The 23,738-nt window shown below is 40.6% G+C and overlaps 2 protein-coding genes across 3 annotated transcripts; one reads left to right on the top strand and one right to left on the bottom strand.

The window, feature by feature from the left end:
* Positions 1-692: 692 nt before the first annotated feature.
* On the bottom strand, positions 693-2,651 carry LOC103978403 (acyl-lipid (9-3)-desaturase). Its single transcript, XM_009394183.3, has one exon. It carries the CDS (start codon positions 2,363-2,365, stop codon positions 1,013-1,015), a length of 1,353 nt encoding a protein of 450 aa, XP_009392458.2. The 5' UTR covers positions 2,366-2,651; the 3' UTR covers positions 693-1,012.
* Positions 2,652-3,475: 824 nt separating this feature from the next.
* On the top strand, positions 3,476-20,243 carry LOC103978402 (golgin candidate 4). 2 transcript variants are annotated; one of them, XM_009394182.3, is made up of 13 exons: positions 3,476-3,905; positions 11,476-11,673; positions 11,928-12,066; positions 12,149-12,213; positions 12,985-13,155; positions 13,309-13,362; positions 14,151-14,270; positions 17,678-17,974; positions 18,064-18,129; positions 18,645-18,847; positions 19,318-19,372; positions 19,452-19,631; positions 19,919-20,243. In XM_009394182.3, exons 1-13 carry the CDS (start codon positions 3,696-3,698, stop codon positions 20,063-20,065), a joined length of 1,905 nt encoding a protein of 634 aa, XP_009392457.2. In that variant the 5' UTR covers positions 3,476-3,695; the 3' UTR covers positions 20,066-20,243. The 2 variants fall into 2 exon arrangements, with proteins under 2 accessions (XP_009392457.2, XP_064985662.1); XM_065129590.1 differs by lacking the exon at positions 12,149-12,213 and having other exon boundaries at positions 11,928-12,032.
* The last annotated feature ends 3,495 nt before the right edge of the window (positions 20,244-23,738 follow it).

The raw sequence follows: 23,738 nt of genomic DNA, 5'->3' as shown, positions 1-23,738 counted from the left end.
AAAAGAAGGCATTCACTGATTTGACTTTGCAATAATTCTAGAAGAAAAAAAATGACATTAATCATCTAGAGAAGAAAAATAAATGAAATCAAATAATAGTGGAAAACATCAACTAGGAAGGATTATGACAAATCACAATGAAATCGAGTCCCCTTGAAGGGGGTTATTCTTCACAAGTTTAACATGATACTGGTTATACTTTATACCAAAACTCTTACCAGAACCAAGTTTCTGCAATACCATTATTAAAAGATAGTAATAAAACATCTAGGAAGGGCTATATGACAGATCATAATAAAATCCAGTCCCTTGCAGCCCTGAGCTATTTCTTCCAAAGTTAACATGTTCTTGGGTATCCATCATAACCAAAGCTCCCTGCTAGAACAAAGTTTATGCAATGCCATAGTTAAGCAATAGGAGAAAACATCAATAGCAGAAAACATGAAGAAATCCATTGCCCTTGCAGCACTGAGTTATTTCTTCCAAACTTAACATACTATTAGATATCTATCATAACCAAAACTCACTGGTAGAACAATGTTTCTGCAATGCCATAATCAAACAATAGCAGAAAACATCAACTAGGAAAGATTATGACAAATCATAATGGAATCCAACCGCCCCCTCCCCCTGTAGAACTGAGCTATTTCTTAACATGATGCTGGATATCTTTCATAACAAAGACTCCCCACTAAAGCCAGAGATTTTGCAATGCCATAATCAAACAATAGTGGAAAACATCAACTAGGAAGGCATATGACAAACCATAATGAAATCCAGTCCCCTTGAAGAACTAAGTTATTTCTTGCAAGGTTAACATGATACTGGACACCCATCATAACCAAAACTCCCTGCTACAACAAAGTTTCTATAATAACTTAATTGAAGGAAGGAATGCAGCAAAACTTAACATGCATAGGCTATAGGAAGATTTAGATCTCAACCACCACCACCGAGTCCTTCAAACTCTCACTTGAATCAGAGAAGATGGATGTGCATGCTCTAAAAACTCTCACCCATGGGTGTTAACAGCTTCCCAGACCAAGTTCTTTGGAACTGGGTTTGCCAAGTCCTGAGCTTGCAATGCAGCAGCTCTAAGCGTCCGAACAGTCATGGCATTGGCCTCCCAGAACGAGGCAATATTGTATGGCAGCTTATGCTTCTTGCAGAGCTCCCTCACAAAAGGTGAGACCTTCCTGAGATGGCACCTCGGCAGTCGAGGAAACAGATGGTGCTCCACCTGGAACTGCAAACCCCCATGGAACCAATCCATCCATGGCGAGCAAGAGACGTCCAGCGTCCCCATCGTCTGCTTCTCAAACCAGTCATTTCCCTGCGGCGGCCCGACGTAGACGCTGGAAGAAAAGTGGTTCAAGCAGAATTGAACGTGCTGAATCCCGGTGACCGCCAAGCTAGCGACGACGAACGTGATCCGCTCTCCCCAATTCGGCAAACACGAGACGAGCAGAGGGTACCAGATCCAGAAGACGGCAACCCCGGTGATCTCCTGCCATCTATTGGGCACATTCTTCTTCGAAAGCAGCAGCAGTATGGATTGCGCGAGCAGATTGATCCTGGCGAAGCACATCACCGGGTAGAACGTCCAGTGCTGGTAGCTGATCAGGAACCTCGCGACGGCGTCGAAGTTCATCTTCCTCTCGTAGAAGTACGATGTCATCGAGGCGAAGAACTTGGACGACACCGCGAAGAGGGGCATGTGCTGTAGGTCGGGGTCGAAATCGAGGCTGTTGCAGGCGATGTGGTGGGCGTTGTGGTTCCTCTTCCACCACCCAATGCTGAGGCCCGTGAGGCAATTTCCTGAGATTATCTGGGCGACCCGGTTGAGGCGTGGATTCCGGACGATCCGGTAGTGTCCGGAGTCGTGCCCGATCCAGCCGGACTGGATCCAGAGGAAGCCCGTCATGCCGCCGCAGAGGGCGTGGACGAGGGCGCTCTCCGAGAGAAGCACGCCGGAGACGGCGGTCACGAGGAGGAAGAGCATAAAGCAGATGGTGAAGAGGGCGACGCGGCCCTTCTCATCGAATAGGCCGGACTTGGAGAACTCGGCGACGAGGCGGCGGTAGTCGCGGGAGACGTCGGTAACGCAGTAGCCGTCGAGGTAACCGACGAAGAAGCGGCCAAGGTGGGCCCAGGCGGAGGCGGGGTGGTAGGCGACGAACGCATCGGTAGCGTCCTGGCCGGCGAGGCTGAGGAGGGGGAGGTCGCCGCCGGGGTGGTCCTTGATCCAGTCGGTGACGTCGTAGACCCCACCCTGGATGGAGATCCAGAGATCGGTGGCGGCATTGTGCTTGCGGAGCTCTTCCACGGTGATGTACCTCTTCTCCCCCTCGCCTTCCGTAGCCATTGCGACAGAGAGACGAGTTCGCGTGCACAACCGAGGCGAGTGGTTGAGAGAGAGAGAGAGAGAGAGAGAGAGAGAGAGAGAGAGAGGGAGGAGAAAAGGTTCCCCGAAACAAAAGTCTTTATAGGGAAAATGATCCTATCTTAGGAAGGGGTCATCAGAGAGATGGAAACGAAGGTTGTGAGATAGGAAGGAGCGTCAATATACAAGGATTTTACGGAAGGATATTTTATCATATTTACCATTTTAACCTTTAGATCTCATGTAGTTATAGTGGGAGATTCGTTTATGAGGATAACATTTTATCCCCCTTAAATTTTAATTTTAAGGGGTACTGGAATTATACTTTTGATAATAATAAGTTATTGGCCCCCTTTCCACTTTTTAAGCGGGGTCCATCTGGGCTCCACCTCCTCCCTCCAACGACGAAGTAAGGTAGTGATAGCTTGTTCCCCCAAAGTTGGTTTGTCTTGCTCTTAACCGAGCCGAGCCGAGCCTTAAGCCTGAAGCAAAACCACTACTCATAAAAAATTTGGATAATGATGAGTAGATATATACAAGTTAGTAAGTTGATATCTACATTAAATTCGTGACAGATCACAGATCTAATATTAATGTGAATTATGCTATAGTATACCCGCAGCAAATGCCCATGGTATCACTTATCTTATCAAACATCATCCCTCTTCGGGCAACGAAAACCGAACATCTTTGGGATCCGTTCTTTACGGCACGTCATCCTCCTACCCACCCCCACACCATGCGTGTGAGGTAAGAGTATGCTTTCCGTTTTCGGATGACAATAGGAGGCTATCACAAGCATCATGTGCAAAGCTCACGACTTCCATACATGGTGAGAGAGCACAAAGCTCGGTGGAAGTGATGAAACAAAGGACGTGAGAGAAATGGAGATATGTGCTGCCGTTGCAGCGGAGTGGGGTCCCATTTAGAGATATATAAACAGTCTTTGAATACGATTCCGAGTAATTACTTATTAGACACCTAAATCCAAATCAGACTATTCCATGCTAACTCGGGTCTCGCCCAACTAAAAGTAATCGAACCCGATTTAATAGGGTCTAGTGTATGAGCCACCTCATCGGTTCCCGTGCGGTGGCCAAGTCACTACGCCCGTGTTCGTCATCATCACCTCGAAGCAAGAAACAGACGGCTAGAAGGGCGAGCGTCGAAACGATCGTTTCTTGACGCTTTGCTTCCCCCTCCCTCCCTCCCTCCATCCCTCGTTTCTTTGCTCGTCACATCTGCCCAAGATTGCTTGATCCATCGAAACCCTCTGTCGACTGACGTCGTCGGATCCGAGGAGGCCCGGAGGATGCGGGGTTCGATCGCCACCTACAAGGAGAGCCTCACCCGGATCGCCGACGGGATCTTGGACGCTGCCGACGAGCCCCACGGCCCCCAGGCTCTTGCCGCCGAAGGCGAGGAGTCGCCACGTCGGTTTCCCCGCCGGAGCCTGCCGAGGGTATCGCCACCGCCTGGTTCTCCCATCGCCAATGGGGTCGATTCCGGACGCCAGGACGAGGTACGCCCAGTTTGTGAAGCTGAACGATGACATTCATTTCTCTGGTCAATGGATTTAGACTCTAAGCGTATACTATATCAAGATCTTGAAAAATGGGGTATCTATTGCTAATTGCGTTTCAAGAACCATGGCTGGTGTTGCTATGCGTTGAATATAACCGAAGATCTTGCAATTCTATAGGCCATCCCGGTGACCGTTTTCTCTTTTGTGCCTTTGCATTTCTGCTGGGTGATTCGATCATTTACTTGCGATGAAATTTGGGATATCTATCTGAGTAATTATGAGAGCGTGTAAAAAATGCATGATACGTCGATTGCAGTTGCGTTTATTGGGTATTGGACTATGATTCAGAATTTCCAGACAGCGAAGATCTGTATTAATTATCTTTTTTGTTCAATGTTTCTCTTGGTGTTTCCTGAATACAATACAAACTGTAGATTTCTGTTTTCAGAGGTCCAAAGTGCACTCTTCATTGCACGCAGCTTTTCTTTGCGCATACTATCAGTTTGTGAGGAATGAATTGCAAGTTTATGCGGTGCAGCTAGAATGATGCAAAGAATTGATACTACCAGGATTTTGCTTATGCACATGCATAAGACTTTGGTTCTACAAGGATCTTGGCACTACTAGGGTTTTCAATGTGGTCCAAGGGAGAAGAATTAGATTTAGAAGATTAGAAATTTAGAATCATGATTGATTTGGTTCCTAACACAAATGCTTGAGTGCTAAGATTCTTGTGTTACTTTTCCATATAACAGTGGGGATCTAACAAGACAATCTGGATTTTGGCTAGAACTCCAGGCTATTATTTTTGCTTCAACCTGAGTCTACTTTTCAAAATCTAAGGGGGATATAGTTGAAGTTTAATAACTTCACGATTGCTTTACCAATATATTTATTCTCGTCATGTCTATTGCAATTGTCATAATCTGGATTTTGGCAACAACACAATAATAGTATTTTTGCTTCAAACTGAGATTCATCCCTTAATTTTCAAATCTGAGGGGGATATAGTTGAAGCTTAATCACATATATTTATTTCTCATCATGTTCATTGCAATTGTCAAACCTGGTTTATTTAGCACTCTATGAGGGCAATGTCATGAGGTTAATATCTACGAGATCTGACATTGGCCTCAACTGAAAAAGTGCAAGAAACATCCAACCCGCGTTGGGATGAGGCTGGGTGCCTCATACAGGACCCTTTTTTAATTGAGTAGGCCCCTCAATTCCTCTGCTGCCACTACATCCCTCGCATTGGCAATCCTGATAATTTGTTAATCACCAGCAGGTTCACTTCCACTATCATTTTCATACTGGGATGAACCATAACTATGATTGTGCTCCTTGGCATCCTCAAGCATGTAATAGTGCTTCATTGATACAATAATGATATTAGTAAGTTGGGAGTCATCATAAATATCGTCTTTTCAACCTTCTGTCATGGACTTAACTGGTTTTGCCTAAGTCATGCGGCACCCTTGCGTGTCCATCCGCAAAGGTCAGCCTCCTCGAAACCTTCTATGGTTCCTTAGGACCTACAAAAGAGAAAACATGTTAGAGAAAGCGCCTCATTCGGGATCCACAAGCCTTCATTTCAGAAAACACTTCATAGCCAATGTAAATTACAAACAGACTTTACAAGTCTTGAACGGTTGCACAACAAAGTATCCAAAACGGTCCACTATAGACCGAACATCTCTCACAAGTGTCCACATGACACAACCTTTATTTAGAAGCCTAAAACAACCACCAAACCTAACTAAAATGAGTTTGTTAAGCCTTCGACCGTCCCTCTACATGCTGTGCAAAGCATAAACAAACCAAAAGACACGAACATACATAAGCATTATATCAAATATTCTGTTTACAATTTTGTCCATGACATTCTCCACTTATTCCTTCGACGTCCTCGTCGAAGACTTTACCGACACTACAACTCCTTGCCTTTGCTGAGTCTTCAATCTTCTGCTCTAGTTGCAATGCGCCTCTTGGCTCCCAGTTGCTCTCCGCTGTTGTTGTTGAGTAGTCGAACTTTTGATCCCTCATGCTGTTTCAACTCGCCAGTAATTCTGACTCTTGTGTGGGGTTGGCTGAGTTGTGTTGATCCCTGTTGGTTCCTGCGGATCCTTCAGATGAAGGAAAAAACCATCATTACTATGCGTCAGTCTCTCAAATGCCTCATGCTGCTTGAATTGGGTGGATACTTGTTGGAGCTTTAACGAGCATCGCCTCATTAACTTTTGAAGTTTTTGGATCATTCCTCCACAAAATTTGCTCATCGACTCTTCTTTCACTTAGTTGTCACTTTCAAGTAGGTTCGTATCACTTCCGCTTTCAATTGGCATTCTTTTGGGAAAATAAAGCGGATAATCTACTCTAAGTAGCAATTATCACCATCGGTGAGGATTTGACAATTATCGTCTTTCATTTTGTTTCTTCGAAAGATCTTTGAACATGTGCAGAGTTCCTCTGCTAGATAGCTAAGAGAATTGGGGTACTCGGTTTCGCCTATTCTCTTAAGTGTTGAGAAGGTAAAGGTTACTTGACTTTGCTCGTTTCCTCGAGGGTTGTACTCCATGCATCGAGTTGGTTACTAGCCTTCGCCTGCTTTTGCTCACACTTCTGAAGTACTCGAAGTGTTTGCACTCCTTGCGTTGAGTTAGCTATTACTATGGTTCACCTTCTCAATGCCAAGGTGCCATCGAACTTCTGGAATGCAGGAAGTTTTCACCCCAACTTGGAGTAAGTTTTTAATAGTTTTGGTCGCCTCTGGGATTGTATCGTTTTCTCCATTAACCCTGTCGCTTACTCCACTGAGCAGTAAAGGTACAATACCACGTACTGCTTGCTTCGTTCCTTCATTCCTTGGTCATGCATTCTTGCACGATCCGAAGTCGAAGTCCTTCACTTTCGACTATCTTGATGAGAAGCTCATTGACACTGGTCTTACGAGGTTCCTTGGCCTCTGCCCTTCAACCTTGTCTTGGTACTTGGAGTTTACCTCCGTATGCTCCACTTTCTCGGCCCCTTTCACGATCAAGCGCTCTTCCTCCATGAGAGCAAGGGATCGATGACTTAATGGAAGTCCTGCCTCTACGGTACCTTGGCGCTGCCATGCCCATGGCCCTACTATCCGTCGCCTCACATCTGCATCCCTTCACAATCGGTAGATATGTCTCGGTGGCACTTCTCCGAGTCTACCTCTATTCTAACCGACGCTTTGTTTTTAGGTAGCTAAGTCCCTCTGGACTCGTTGTCGCTTCCTCACCCATTTCGACCCGCTGCTTTAACACCCTGTGTTCTCCAAGCAATTCCCCTTGGTCGATGGAAAGATAGACTACAACTCCAATATATGACCTTTACCATCATGTTGCAGGGTTCGCACCGATTTTGTTCTCCTTAGCTTTCTTGGTAGCAACGTTCGTACTTGGCCTTGTCCTTTAACTTGCTGGGCTCTCTTAAGCGAATGTGAGCTCTGGAGCAGTCCAACTCTCCTGTCGCGTCGATCATACCTCTGCATGATTAAGTCCCTCCAATGAGACTCACTGGTACTTGCATTCGAACTTTTCCCTCGGTAGTATACAACCCCATATGCCGATAACCAAGGGTTTCATCCGATGCAAAATTCGATGCATGCACAGAAGACCTTTCTCTGTGATACCATGACTTTCACTTCTTGAATCCATAGCCCTTCTTGCCGTCATGTTGTTTACTGAAGTGGAGCTCCCAATAGCTCTCGATCATACCTCCATATGATATAGTCTCTCACGGGACTATATTTGTGTGTATCGCATTGCCACAAACTGTTCCACCATGATCCGCTGCACCATGTCACCTCTTGGTGACATCCCCAATGCATTTTGATCCTTATGGGATGAACTCGGATTGTGATCCCTCCATATGTGGCCTTTGCCAACTCATCGCATGGCCTCTTCCACCTTCGATTGTGTTCGCTCCTTTGGCAATCGACCTTCGTCCACCCACTCTCGGGTCACACTCAGACGAAGCACAGCTCTAGGATAATCTGTTGCCTAGTAGCTCCCGAAGTCCACTGACATCGCTGAAATTGGTATACCATTGTCTGGATCTTGGGCCTCTGCCCCTACCAGCACAATCTCCGTTGCGCACCGCTTCCTTCATGGCAACTTGAATGGCAGCACTGTGACATATTCTTTAAGAGTACCAGCCTCCGTGTCCTCTTGCCCCGTCTCATGGCCTTTTGAACCCAACTTTGCCTTCGCAAGTTGAGTCACATTAGTTCCTCCATCAAATGCTTCTCCGAGATAAGGTGCATGTGCCCAGAAACTCCCTTCGTCTTTGGCACCATGCAAGATGAGTCCACTCCATCATAATGAAGGACCCATGGAACGACATGATCCTGCTCTTGCCTCTGTTCAAGGAAAGCTCTATGCCTCCACTCCATGTTCCATCTTCTATACCAGCTCTCTTCATGCGGCTTGAGTACTTCGCCAAGTTACACCCAAGTTGCTTTGCTCCTCGTTTTGCATTGATTTGATAGTGGCCCTTGCGCCCACCATTCCACTGGTTAGCCCTCCATTGAGTCTGATCTCCATATCGACTCCAAGTGTGCCTTCATTTGTGTTGCTTTGGGTCGCTCCCCCACTTGATCTCGCAATGCATTCCCCCAATACATTATCTCAAGCGAGATCATGCGACGACTCCTCGCCACTCGCTCGGTCCGTTGAGCTTTATGAAGTTGTTTTGAGGTACTCAATATGTATGGTCTGTTGCACATGGTTCTCCCTTTGGAGAGTCGGGACTTATCCTTCATGGATATCTGTCCCGTTGGAGCAACTTTTCTTTTCGCTTCCTTCTCTTTGAAAGTTTCGGAGACCACCATCCCCTTGGACTACTTTGCCTTGCTGAACAAACTGTGCATTGTTCTGCCTCCCGTAAACGCACTTGCTAGATTGCGACTCTACGTCAATACAACTCCCGCTGCACCCCTCAAGGCCTAGCAACATGCTGAACTCGCTGCACACTTTAGCCTCCTACGGACGTATCCTTCCCATACTGAAGAGAAAGTTTCAATGCTCTATGGCGTCGAGTTTCGGTTGCCTTGGGATGACCACAAACACTCCATCGTTCGCATACAAGCCTTTGCATGAGTACCGAATTCTTCGAGTTAGCAATTCCCTTCGGCTCTATGCGCTTTGCACAACTCTTTCGGTTGCTGAACAACCCATTCCACTTTACATGGTCTCATCCTTTACCAAGCGCCTCGTTTGCCTTGAGCACCATTGTATATGGTTGTCAACGTCGAGCCGTAGCTCGAACTCATCTATCCTAACCTTTGTGCACTACGCATTCTTCCAAGCTTGCTTGTCCTCGTGGTGCCTCCTACGCTAAGGGTTGGTCATTCCTCTAAATGTCAATCTCAGATACCCACTCCTTTGAGCGACTCCTTTTCCCTACATCTCCATGCCTGTTTTCCCCCAAACGGTTGTGCGTGCTGGCTGCCCTCAACGCAGCCCCGTTAGGTCCCTCACGTTTGCATGCCAAGTGTTTCTATGAGTACTTGTCCTGCTCTGATACCATCTGTCACAGACTTAGCTGGTTTTGCCTAAGTCGTGCGACACCCTTGCGTGTCCATCCGCAAAGGTCAGCCTCCCCGAAAGCTCCTATGGTCCCTTAGAATCTACAAATGAGAAAACGGGTTAGAGAAAGTATCTCACTCGAGATCCACAAGCCTTCATTTCAGAAAACACTCATAGCCAATGCAAATTATAAACAAACTTTACAAACCCTGAACGGTTGCACAACAAAGGGTCCAAAATGGTCCACTATAGACCGAACATCTCTCACGTGTCCACATGACACAATCTTTATTTACAAGCCTAAAACGGTCACCAAACCCAACTAAAATGGGGTTGTTAAGCCTTCGATCATCCCTCTACATGCTGTGCAAAGCATGAACAAACCAAAATACATGGACATACATAAGCATTATATCAAACATCTTGTTTACAATTTTGTCCGCGACACTTCGTACTTATGATATACAAGTTGTTAGATACTCGCTTAGCAAGTTTTTTTTCAATTCAATGATGCCTGAGAAATTTGACTTAGTGAGGGACCTTGTGCAATCAACCATGTCAGAGAATTCACCAGCCATATACTGTTTCAGCCTTGTTATTCCTTCACTATTACTGATGTAGTAGTAGTAGATGCACTATCAATGATGAATGATGATGCTTCAAATATCAGGGTGGTACCATGCCGATTTAGTACTTTATTGATTTAGTATCATTTTTCTGTAAATGTTAATAAACAAATTCAGGTGGACAATAAAATAATTATGCTCGAGTATTGGATATATGACCTAGATCTATGCAGATTAGACTAGATCTACATCGATCTAGATCAGATTGGTGTAGATTCTTCATAGATTGGTTATATCTAGTCTAGATCAACAAGTGATGTAATGTTGATTTGCATCAATATTGGTCAGATCTGAGTGGATCTAGCTTAGATATGCATTAATTTTAGTTAATGCATATTAATTTAGCTTTGATTTATTCATCTATGTCAGCTAGATGTACGTCAATCTTGATCGGTTCCACATATATTTGGCTAGATCTGCAAGGATCTAGCCTAGATCCACATGGATGTGTTGAATCTGCATGGATCTAGGAAAAATCATTGAGGTTCTAGTCTTGGTTCTATGCAAATCATCGAGGTTTGACTTAGATCTAACTAAGTCTGTTAGAAACAAGTACAGCATAATTAAACAAGAAAAGCATGTATTAGAAGCAAACATCAATTAACGTATGCATCTATAGTGAAACAAGAAACAAGTTATTCGAAAAAAAAAGCAAAGAAACTAAATAATTTGCTTTCAGTTTTCCTTGTTTCTTGATTTGGAGAATAATGCAAAGCTTCTATGAAATCCAAGCTTACTGCCCACACAAAAACCAAGCAGGCCATTTGTTATGGCAAGTGTACCGTGCAGTACACCCTTCATTGTATTGTTTTTGTTTTTAAGTAACTTGGTCATCACTCATCAGTATGTTGGTATAGTCTTTGTTTTGGATTATATTTTATTGCAAATTAAAACTAAAAAGAAAATCCAGTATTCATAAATTCTAATCTTGAACCATAGCAATTTCTAGTTCTCATAGAAGCATGTGTCACTTGGCCATGAGTAATGACAAAAGGTTTTATTATTCTTTTTTTCTTGTGTCAATATATTTAGTAACTTGTGAACATTGAAACATTTTGAAACCTCATCTTTTCCATTGCCCGCCTGAGTTAAACTTTTGTAGGATTTTTTTTTTTAGTTGTCTTCCCTTGGTATGAATGTGCTTGTTCATTATTTGAATTAGCTTTTTTTTATGTCAAATGATGATTGTTATTAATACGGCTCCTTTTAGAAGTAATGGTACTTCTGATCTATTCATTATGATATCTTGAAGGTAGGATTGTTAATTTATATCATTAGTATTTGAAGTACATTTGCTGCATGTGTTGGTGAAGGTTTTAGGTATTGGGGCTGCATGAAAAGGTTTTAGGCAGTTCTCAATCATACAGCTTAAATTTTTTGCAGGGAAATGCTGAAGTGTCCCCCAATAGATGGCAAATACATATTTCCCAACAGAATCCACATCCTATGGGAAACCATTCATCTAAGGTTAATGTTCCCAAGCAGGATGGTATCAGCAATGGGGCCATACAAACGCAAGAGCATGATGCTGTGAAACGAAATATGGAGCTGACATATGCAAATTCACAGGGCAATGGACAGGTTGTAATTGTTGTTTTGTCCTTCATATCATAAATGCTAGGAACTTCTTGACACTACATTTCAGAACACATATATTTATCTTCAAGTAAATTAATTGAAGAAAATTCTGCATGGATACTGTCTATTCATTGGTTTGTGACTATTCAACTCTCTGGTTTATCCGCTATTCATTGTTTTGGTCATTGTATGATCAATTTCATTGTTTTTTTCAGTTATTGTTTAAGCATGCATGACTTTTGATGATTGCTATGTAGGAGCATCCAGGTTTGTTTCAAGAGACCAACATATCTCTGGCAGCAGTAAAGGTTAGCCTCGAGGCTGAAATTAAACAACTAAGGGAGCAACTCGACCAAGAGCACGTAAGTGCATTACTATTAAAACAGAAACTGCAAGGTATTGTTATATTTCTTATATTGGGTCTTTGTGTCATTGCATTATTCGGTTTTCATTTTTTTTAATATTTAACTTTTTACAGAGGAATGCCAGCTGAATGAGTCTTATCAGAGCGAACTTAATGATCTGAAGATGGATAAAAAAAGGGCGAGTTTCACTTAAATCCTCAGTTTGATACATGTTCTGTTAGAAAATTTCAGGATTTTCACTAAAACCAGTCTATTATAAGTTATCATATAATTTTACCAAGTCCATTAATTTATCTCCGGATACAAATAGGCTACACAATTAATTTATTCATCATGCTTTTCATAATTGGTATAAAAGCTTAACTAAACATTTATCTTTAGAGGTTTCAACTTCATGCTGATAAACTCTATGAGCTTTCTGTATCTTGTGGTATTTAGGTCCATGTTTCTATATATCACATAGACCGGTACTTACCAAGCAGTATTTACTGGTATTGACAAACTGACACACAGATCAGGCAGTCTGGTCCAGTTAGCCTCCTTTTCATTGTTTTTTTTTTATTTATGATTATTTATGGTTAAAATCTCTCTCTCTCTCTCTCTCTCTCTCTCTCTCTCTCTCCATCCCCATGCATGCATGTTGGCTCACCTCCCTCGCAACACCCATGTTATTTTTACTTCAAGTTCACACAGAAAACACTATCTCAGTTAGTTTAGGATCCTTTGGTCTTAAGAAGCCTTTGTATTACTTGATGCACACAATTTGTATTGAGCTGTTGGTGCATACACTTCAAACTGTAGTTTAGTTACTGCTGTATGTGGGTTGATAGCAAATGCACTGAGTGCATATGTCGATATTGGATTGTAAGTTGATACTATAATCTATCTTCTTTAAACATATTCTTCCATATTGTTTTCTGTCAGATAATTGTTTTTGTTCTACATGCAGAGCTCCATTGAGTTGAAAGAGTTGCAAAAGGACTTAAATAAGAAGATATCAGAATTAGGACAACTAGAAGCGGAACTGAGGAAAAGAGACATGGAACAAGAACATAATATTCCTATGGAGAATGCAAAAAGCATGATTATGACTTTAGAGAAGGAAAATGCAAAGCTAAAGGTAAATACTTGCAGACAGAAAAATAACTCCTTCAGTTATGTTTTTTTTCTTATATTATCTCTATACATGTGAACTATTGTAATTTATTGTTTTGAGTTCTTTGTTCTAATTTTCCAGTAACTTCGAATTTTATCCAAAGTTTATATTGTGTAGATAGAGAAGGATGAACTTGAGAAGAATATGAAACTTTGCATGAAGAGTTCTGAGGTATTGGCTCCAATGAGGTAGTTCTTTATATTTCAGTGGCTTTTATGCTTTAGTGAAACATGAAACAACTAGAATTCTGGAGTAGGTCTTAGTATTGTACAGGCACTGTATCCTGTTTCTGCAATCTGGTAATGGCTGTGTTCAAAATCAACAGAACTCCTAATGTACTTGAGTGAATAATATCGATTTACAACTATGAGAACACTGATTGTGCTTGATTGCATTTTCTTGCAATGTTCATTTTTTCTTTTTACCGCTTTGTTCATTTTGCCTTCCTGCTTCTCTTAAATCATTCAGTTAATGTTAAACCCATATTGCCCTTGTCTGAAAATTTGATCAAATTTAGTTCTTCACCGATATGATTCTAATCCTTACCACAGTGAATTTGTTCTTGCATGATAATCTACAGGTCCTGCTTCTATTACTGACCTATACTGTTAACAATGTTTCTGTGCTTTGTTTTTCTGTAAACTATGTTCAATAGTTATTTCATTCGATCATGTTATCACAGAAGAGAATCATCAAATTTTATAGTCCAGATCTTCTTTGTCTGTGTGATATTCCAAGAAGATCTGAATATTTAATTCATTGTTTTTCTCTTCTTTTTTTTTGTGAATATCCTCCAACGTATCTGCTCTGAGACTGGTGATTTGAGTTGTTACTTCTCTCATCTTTTACCGATATAGTCTGCTTTTAGTACATATGCTGTTTTTATCATGCTGAGTGGACAATGATATAGGAAGACTATTTTGTGACTGACGAGCATTTTACTAATCAAAACTTTGAAGGATACAGAGAATATGACACTTTCAAAAAGAAAGTTGGAGGAAGCACTAGAAGAGACCTGCACAGAACGAGACAAGGCATTACAGGAATTGGCCCGACTTAAGCAACACATACTAGAGAAGGTAATGTTTTCCTTCCTTTTCTTCCATGAGGATGATAAAACCCTAGGACTTTATCTAAGAAAATAGATAGGGATTTGATCGCTTTGAGGTGATCAATCTCCAAGTGGGCCAAAGGCTTTGAGTTGTATTTGATTACTTGAAAATTATTTAATTCTTAGTCAACTAGGACTAGGATTTCTAACAAAAATAAAAATAGTAATTCCTAATTTGCTACATCAGAGGACTCCTAACATAATTAGGAAAAACTTAAAATTCCTACCAGGAAAAACTAAATAGGAAAATAAAGATTAATATCAATTCCCTAAAATTAAGGACTCCTAAAATTTAGGAATCCTAACAGAAGATCATTTCATCAATAAATCATATCAATGACTAATTTTTAGTCCTTAGAGTACTTTTGAAACGTGTATTTGCGTGAATGTATATGAAGATTATTGTCATTAAAAGATTGGCAAGAGGTTTTCGTTTGTACTTGTTGAATATTTTGATTATTTTTTTTAACTCTGTATTAATTTCCGGCAAGGTTCGCAATACGGTACCGTACTGGTGTTTTGACCTAGGCTCGGTACGGTACGATACGGTGTACCGAGCAGTACACCTGATTTCAGTCCGTTAAACCCTCCGAAAATACCTGAAAATAAAAAAAAAAGGTTAGGATAAGGTTTTCAAGTTACAAATAAATATAGTAATAGTATAAGTTTAGCAAAATCAATGTAAATTAGGTAAGAATAGTATCACATATCTTTTTCGGGCTTTGAGGTAGTTTTGTTCGAGGTTCGTATTTCAGCCTGTTATAGATTGAAATATCTATAAAAAAATTATTTGAATTGTTAGACTATTTTGTTACAATATAAACTCTAAAATTCAAATTAATTAAATAATCACATATGTAGATATACCTGATTGTTGATTCTACCACCAAAACGAACGACGGGCCTCCACGGGTGATGGATCGGGGTCCTCGATCCGATACATCTGTATATCAATATGATACGTTTGTTGGACCCAATCATGAAATTGATCTCATGATATAGTGTATTGATACACCGTATGTCATTGATGTATCAATGTGGTGCTGATCGTAGACTGATCATTATGAATCATATTTGTCCGAGGCAGCTCTTAAGGCATATATTGGTGAATGTCAGAGCTTCTAATTTCGCTACTGATCTGCTGTTCTATATCATACTGTTGCTTAGAGAAGGATAACCAACTATCACCATATTGTTGTTGCCCGTATGATTCTCCATAATACGATGAGCCTCTTTCTGTGTCTATATCATGTATGCTCTGTCCCATTTAGTTCTGGCACCTCCTCATCTAAGTACACGCCGTAAATCTCCTTCGGTGTTGGAGGTTGGATCCCTGTGCCAGACTTTTGAATAGAAAAGATCATGCTCTAATAATATGGACCTTGGGCTGTGTTGGCTGGAATCCTATGAAAGTTGAACCATTTTGAGATTGCCTTCCCAATATCCCTTTTTTTTTCTTTTGTGTATGCATCGTCAATCCATGTTTGTTTCACTGTTTGTGGGGGATAGGCTTGCGGATCAATATCAACAATATCTAGTGCGGACCTCCTGCCAAGACCTCTCATAAAACCACAAAGTCCACCATACCTCATGCTACTAGTTCGGCCTAACTGAGAAGGAGTAGTTGGTTGTCTCATGCTAGTTGACCTCTGGATTCCACTACCACTGCCATGCTCTAATTGTGAGTCAGGTCGTCGATGCCTTATTGCTTTATCGACCGTATACTGATGCTCCAATGATGCACGAATCCCAGCTATGAGATCCGGGTCGACTTGATCGCCGTAACCGCCATACTGATCATAAACTGGTTCCCGTATAGTCCTATAATATTCTTCCTCAACTCTTGCCTTCTTTTTTAATGTATCTTCCTTTGCTTGTTGAAGCTTGCTTTGAAATAATTTACGGATCTCCGTCGGAACATTCTTGCATTTTGCAACATCAGGATACCCACCAGTCAAATGCATTTTCACCCGAGTTATTCCTCCACCCTTGCCAATGTAGTCACAATAAATACATTGCCAATGATGATGGTTTCCATCTATCTTTCGGGCATGAACCCATGCATCATCATGTGGCTGTTCTTTTGGTGCCATGATCCTACCAAATTTAAATCAAATAAACTATAAAGTATAAACATATTAAATTGATCAAATATCGATCATAAATCACTAATTACAACATTAAATAATTTTATTAAAATATAACTAATCATATTTTATCATCATAAATATGTTATATGCATAAAAGAAGTATTAAATCAGTAGATACACTAATTACATGATTAACATAGTTAATTTTTTACTAATTACTTCTTTTTCAACACTATAAATATGACAAATACCCTAATAGTTATTAAAGATATTGGATTGACATAAAATCGAATAAATTTCGATTAAATCATCATTAAAATAACTAATCGTAGTATTAAATAACTTTAATAAAACTTAATAAAACTTATTTTACTATCATAAATATTTTTCAATATTTAATATGTATGAAACACACTAATCATAATATTAAAGATCTTAATTACTCTCTAATTAAAGAAAGCGAATACATACCTCTTGATTAGAAAGTTCTTCCTCTTAATCTTCCTAAATTAACCTCGATTGAATTCACAAATCGTTATTTTGTAGAGTTTAGGAGAGAAAAAAAAGGTCTGAGAGAGAGTTTAAGAGAGTATAATGAAATAGGGGAGAAGAATGACTTAAATAGAATGTGAAAGGGCTCGAATGGTCGAAACCAACCGTTATCGAGTTGTGCCGGGTCGTAGCGGTCGAAATTTCGATCGTTACTGCCTGATATTACCTCGTATTGTCCGATATAGGGTTTTTTTGAATGTACCGCTCGGTAGCGGACGGTCCGCGTATCGGTAGCCTATCGAACCGGTATGTACCGCCCGTACCGGGCGGTACAATTCGGTATTGCAGACCTTGGTTTCCGGTATGTCCTTTTAAATAATCCCTACCATTGAAGATGACAATAATCATGCTTTTGAAATTTTACGTACCATTGAGGATGACAAGAATCACGCTTTTAAATTGTAGCTTAAACTTTTGTATCTTACAATGATTTTTATCTACTAAAGAGTTTTTTCTTTCTTTGCAAGGAATAGAGTTATATATGATGATTTAATTTCAGGCATGTGCTGAATGAATTGTAAAGGAACAAGACAGGCCTTCTAGGAAATTGCTAAGATTTCTTTTAGATGATTCTTTTTGTTACATGTAATTAAAGCCAACTTTTGTGCATTGTATAATTCTTGATACCTGTTTTGTCCATTGGAGCATCTTTTACTAGATTCAGTAAAATGTTGCATCGTGCTATATCTATGAATCAAGGCCATCGAATTGAAGAATTTTCTCGATATATTAGGAACTTGAAGATTCAGACAAGATGGATGAGGATAGTAAAATGATTGAGGAACTTCAGGCAAACTGTCAACACCAAATAACTCACATATCGCAGTTGGAGAAGGCTCTAAAGCATGAAATAGAGAAGAAAGAAGAGTTTATGAAACTTAAAAATGATGAACTTCACAAGTCAAATGAAGCAATTATCGATCTGATGCAAAAACTTGCAAATTGTAGGAGCATAGTTGACTCAAAAAATGTTGAATTGCTAAACCTTGAGACTGCCCTTGGCCAGTACTATGCTGAAAGTGAAGCCAAGGCAAGTTCTCCTTTATCCCTGTTCATTACTTCAATGATATGTGTTTCATAATATAATCTCTTTTTTTGATTTGGGGTTATGGACAATAGGAACGATTGGCAAAAGATTTGGCTATGGTAAGAGAAGAAGCTGCTAAATTTTCTGACTCATTAAAGGTACAATGAAATTATGACTTTTTGTTTCTTTCTATCTAATGTCAGTTGATACTATTGATCTTTGCACTCATTGGCATGTTATTATTCATACAGGCAGTACATATAATAACATGAATGATCTTTGCACTACATATATAGGCAGTACATATATAGGCATGTTATTATTCAGTCTGGCTCAAGAATTAATTCCCAGCTGGAATGCCACTAAGCTGAATTTTAAATATTCTGAAATATGGAGTTGGATTCTGCTAAGATTGAGAGTAAAATCCTGATTCCCCTCAACCAAATATCAGGAGTTAAATTTCTCATTATATTCTCTGTCCCAGCATTCAGATAATCAAAAGTCACCAAGTATATAGTTATCCACTACCAGGAGTGACTTCAAAATTCTGGATGGTTTATGCGGAACTGTCATAGACTATAGTTTTTCATTAAATACAGATTTTATGCTGCTGTTGTTATTTATCTTTACGAATGTTTCTGAGTTGTGAATTGAAAATGTTACTGTCTTCTAGGCTGCAAACAATGAGCTGGAAATATCAAGTAGAGAAAAAGATGAGATGATTGCTAAACTCACACAGACTGAGAGGACTGTATCAGAAGGAACGCACTTCATACGTAAACTTGAGGAGGATAATGCAAAGTTACGCCGTGCCCTTGAGCAGAGCATGACAACAGTAAATAGAATGTCTCTGGATTCAGATAACTGCGTTGACAGGTTATTTCACTTGCTGGGTTTTTTTCATTTTATTTTTTTACACATTGCGTATTTGCTTGTTGACCCTGTTACTTGAATATCAGATTGCATGGCTAAATGTTTAGGTTGTGGATCAGAGTCTTCTTTTATTAACTATTTTTCAGGAAAATTGGAATAAGAAAGAGTGACTTAAATGAATTGGAGAGGAATAAGATAGTATATTCAGATCAGAGGTCCTAGAAGACGTAGAATAATTTACAGTAAAAATCAATAAGAACATATTTTATGGCCTCTGATTTGTCTATTTATATTGCCCTCGAAAGAGTTTGATGATGGGAAAATATCAGCTTAGCATAATTCAAATAGTTGTTCGTTAATCTTGAGCTCCACCACCCAAATTTGTTTGAACAAAGTTTCTATGGCTGAACTTTACTTTGGCAAATTGAATATTTCAAATACTTGACTGATTGTGATGTTTGTGTTGCTGACAGGCGAATAGTGATCAAATTGTTAGTGACTTACTTCCAGCGGAACCACAGCAAAGAGGTAACATGTTTCAGACTCAGAATCTTTTTAAATTATTTGTAGATGACAAACCTGTTTGCAACTTCCGAACACGAGCCAGGTTTTGGACCTTATAGTTCGCATGCTGGGTTTTACCGAGGAAGACAAGCAAAGGATAGGCTTTGCACAACATGCTGCTGGCAAAGGCATCGTTAGGGGCATGTTAGGTCGGACAGGGCGTCTGGTTGGAGGCTTTTTGGGAGGAAATTCACCTGAAACATCATCATCTTCAGATAATCAGGTAAAATTTCTCTTTTAAAACCTTTGACACTTTTGATTTACTTTTGGCTATTATGTTCACGTTTCCATTTAATTGTTACATCAAATCTTAGGCAAATAATTTACTTTTAATGGTTATGAGTGGACGAAAGTTTTTTAAAAATAAAATGTTTAAAGAACAAGCTAGCTAGGGCACAAAAAATGTTTAGAGAAACCACACCTGGTGTTTGTTTACTCCCAGTAACTAAGTGTTGTTTGGCACAAACGAGCGAGCATCCATAACGTTAATTTATTTTTTCGTCTGGGCAGTCTTTTGCAGACCTGTGGGTTGACTTTCTTCTCAAAGAAACTGAAGACAGAGAGAGGAGGGAATCTTCTGAAGCATTGGGCGCGTCCAGCAGCCAAGCCGGGAGGCACATGCTCGAAAGCCCCAGAGAATGCCACCAACATACCTAGTAGCAGCAGCAGTTCGCCAACGGATTCAAAGATTGCCATCGAAACATGGACGATAGAAAATTGCCTGTGAGTGCACATTCTTTTTTTTTTTTCTAATTTTTTTTAATTTTTTTTGTTCATAATAAGGGAACAATTGTTTCTATTCTATTTTATTTATCTAACTCCTTTTTCAAAGCAAGATGGTTTTGGGACAAATACCCCCAACGTGTTCCGCTTTGCCAGCATAGAAGACCATGCGATATTTGCGTCTTCTATGCGATATAGCCGCCCCCTGTATGTGTTCAGCTTAAGTTGTGTTCCCAAGAAATTATGTACTTTCCTACTATGACATGCTCAAGGAACAAATTTCTTAGGACTCAAATAGTATGAAGTTTTCAGGTCTTCAGGACATAGTTATATGCGTCATGTTGTCATCATTCATGAAAATAACTAAAAATTGGAAACTCTCTACACCTTTTATCAGTTTAACAAGATGAAACCATCCATCCACTCTGATATAGTAAATCACATTTCATGTCAAATCCTACCACAAAACCATCTAGTCACCTTTGAGTAAAAATATTATGCTTCTCATTTTGGATTTGAATCCCTTTGATGACTAGTCATTATTTATGGTAGTATCAAAACTAAGCATGGATCGGCAAAAGCTGATTCTGTTAACTCATACGCCTACATATATGAAACAAGGTTTAAAACCTCACACAGATACCTGTTTCAACTTCTCACTGGACCAGTAGAGTACCAGTATACCAGACTAATATGCTGACATGTGTCATCTAATATCACTTGAAATAATAATAAAACAATGTACCAAGCTAAACATGTCATTAACATGTTCTTTCCATCTGGCAGCTATAATGCTAACTACATGAAACCTACACAATTTATCCATATCTTTTCTTGAAATAGTAACTAAATTTAGCACCATAGAGGTAATAAAATATTATGAAACATCATCATCATCATCGAACAATATGAAGACAAATGAATAATTGAAAATTAATGTTCCAAAACAAAAAAGGGCAAACAGATAATAATAACAAGCCAAAGAATTTACAGACTTTTGTTAGGGTTCCGAATGCGAAAAAAGATTGCAACCCTGATTTTCCAGTATCATCAAATAATCACTGCATTAGAACTTGTCATTAGGCGGATCTCAAGTCAAACAAAGGAAAATTGGTTAGTCGAACGGTGTATAGCTTTTCTTGAAGATGCATGCATACACACTCAAGCAAACTTCCAAGGAAAAGTAATGTACGAACATAGTCAATGTCAGAAGCAAAGAAGCAACTCGCCGATCATAAAATGCGTCAACAAACAATAAAAAAGAAGAAAAAAAACTGAAGACTTGCACAGTAATATTTGTTGGACCCAGCTTCAAGCTTGGACTAATTCTTATGGTATCTGATTGGTTACTGGATCATCCAAGAAGACATGCAATATATATATATATATATATATTTCAGTGGAATTAGACCTTCAGCAGAAATGGTATACAATGGAATGCTGATGCTTAGTATGGCTATGACACCATAAGTATGATCCATGTCATGAAAACCTGAATTGCTCCCATCTATCCCATCGGAACTGTCAGAGACCAGACACCTTGTTTAGGACTAAAAAGAGAGTTCAAAATGAAATAAATAGTAAGATCGAAGTTATCAAGTAACCATCTAAAACAATTAATACCTTTTTATCTATTGAAACTTTTTTTTATCTATTGAATCTTGCTCAAACTCTTGGTCTTCATACTCAGTCATATAGAAAAGGCAGAGTGTGAAGCATGACATAGGTGAACTGAAATCCAGTAGAAATCTGACGATCATTTTACCTATGTAAAACAAAGTCAAGAAATTGCAGCAGCTCCCAACGATTGAAAGAGAGAGCCCAACAGCCCAGCAATCACCTATTCCAAAACACTATATCAAGTGGCATACTGCAAGAAATTTCTTCAGATCACGCCCTGTTGCAATTTCCCTTTAAACTGCCAAACCCTCTGTTGATCTCTTATCTGAGAGAAAGCGCAATGTTCACTGCCAGATCTTCAGGAACGTGAGGCCGAGACCTACAACACGAACAAGGTCAGCGTTCAGAGAGCTGCATCTTATTTGGAGTCGAATGAGGATAAACACAACTCGCAGTGGTCATCTCACTTGTTGATGAAGGTGGAGGTATCGGACCACAGGAAAAGGATGGCAAGGGACGATACCAGTCAGTGGCAGACCAAACTAAGCAAATGGTATTCCAATCAACTCAAACCAGACCCACACGGGTGTGGCCCCACTGAGCACAGCGGCCGAGGTTTTCTTCTTCTTCCATAGGAAAACGTCAGCCGCTGCATATGATTCAACCGTTTATGAGAAACAACAACAGTGGTGTGCAAATAAATTCTCCAAGAAATCCAGTACATACAGACGTTGATGATCTCATTAACCAAGAAAAGAAGATGGAAACGATGTTTCACGCTGATCAACCAAAATCAAATCAGGGTTTCGTGTTCTCTCCCGATGTGGATCTTTATGGTCCATGATGTCAAAAGATCAACCTAGGGTTTCACGCTCCATACAATTGACTAGCGAGGACGACGTGGATCATCACCGGAACAAAAAGCCCATGTTAGGGTTTTACGTTCTCGAACATTTAATAACAAGGGCCAAACGTCCCAGGATTCTTCTTTTTTCCTTTCAAGAAAACGGATGCAAATCCTAAGTCGTGCCTCAAGAAACGATGTGAGAGATCGAATTACAACTCCATGGATCCCAGCTACAATCAGCTCCACTGTCAAACTAGCCAAGATTAGGTTCAAGATCACCTAAGGAAACCAATGAATGAAGAAGACATTTAGAGATGAGGAAGAAAGAGCGCATACGCTTTCCGCCACCCAAGATCCGGTGGACGGCCTTCTCCCGGCCGAAGAGGCGGAAGATCTTGGACTCGACGGCCTCCGCCACCTCTGACGCTTTCGACATCTCGTAAAGGACGAAACGGCGAGAGGCTTGCGGCGAGGAGGGTCTTTATCGGTCTCGGAGATGCGATAGGGACCGTCGGATCGAAGCAAGGCCAAAATAGTGGAACGAGGAAGAGTCCGACGTGGAGTAGACGGCGTCACTGTTCCGGTGAAGCATTCGGCTGCCTTCTTCCAGACAGCAAACAGGCTTTAGACACGTGTCATCTCTCGACGGGCGGTCGCACAACGACAAGTGTACACGCAGAGACCGTGTGTCGACGCCGACGCGCGTGACGGTGCGACCGAACCTAACACACACGTTCGACTCACCACGACGGACTACCTGGCTTACGATTGGATAGCTGCGACCAACGTAGTGGGCCACGGAACCAGAAGTCAGGTCGGGAATGAGGGTGAACGATTAAGATTTGGTGCTTAAAACTGCGTCCGTCTCATAATTCGTGTGCGAGCGCCCCAACCCCTCCAAGATCACGTGCAGAGCACGTGTAGGCTCACTAGCGCTCGGCTCGGTTCCATGGCTCGGGAAAATCTCCCGGCCGGAAGCAACACTGTCGGTGGTTGTGTGAATGGGTTAGGTAGAGCAGGACGTCGTTCGCGTACCCACAACAAGAAGCTTAAAGTACGACGAGGAATACAGCGATGAACAACTTAATTGGCTTATGAGTAAGGTCGCAATCAAACAATATGCTTTAATATCAACATATT

This window comes from Musa acuminata, chromosome BXJ1-3 (assembly GCF_036884655.1).
Source record: "Musa acuminata AAA Group cultivar baxijiao chromosome BXJ1-3, Cavendish_Baxijiao_AAA, whole genome shotgun sequence".
Taxonomy (NCBI): Eukaryota; Viridiplantae; Streptophyta; class Magnoliopsida; order Zingiberales; family Musaceae; genus Musa; species Musa acuminata.
Note: the sequence above shows the minus strand (reverse complement) of the source record. Positions and strands in the feature narration are given on the sequence as shown.

What these genes read in the sequence shown, in the direction of transcription:
- LOC103978403 (XM_009394183.3), bottom strand. Translation starts at nt 2,365, where the DNA reads ATGGCTACGGAAGGCGAGGGGGAGAAGAGGTACATCACCGTGGAAGAG.
- LOC103978402 (XM_009394182.3), top strand. Translation starts at nt 3,696, where the DNA reads ATGCGGGGTTCGATCGCCACCTACAAGGAGAGCCTCACCCGGATCGCC. An exon ending in ATTCACAGGGCAATGGACAG is followed by an intron (nt 11,674 to 11,927) that starts GTTGTAATTGTT and finishes ATTGCTATGTAG; the next exon opens with GAGCATCCAGGTTTGTTTCA. An exon ending in TGAAGATGGATAAAAAAAGG is followed by an intron (nt 12,214 to 12,984) that starts GCGAGTTTCACT and finishes TTCTACATGCAG; the next exon opens with AGCTCCATTGAGTTGAAAGA.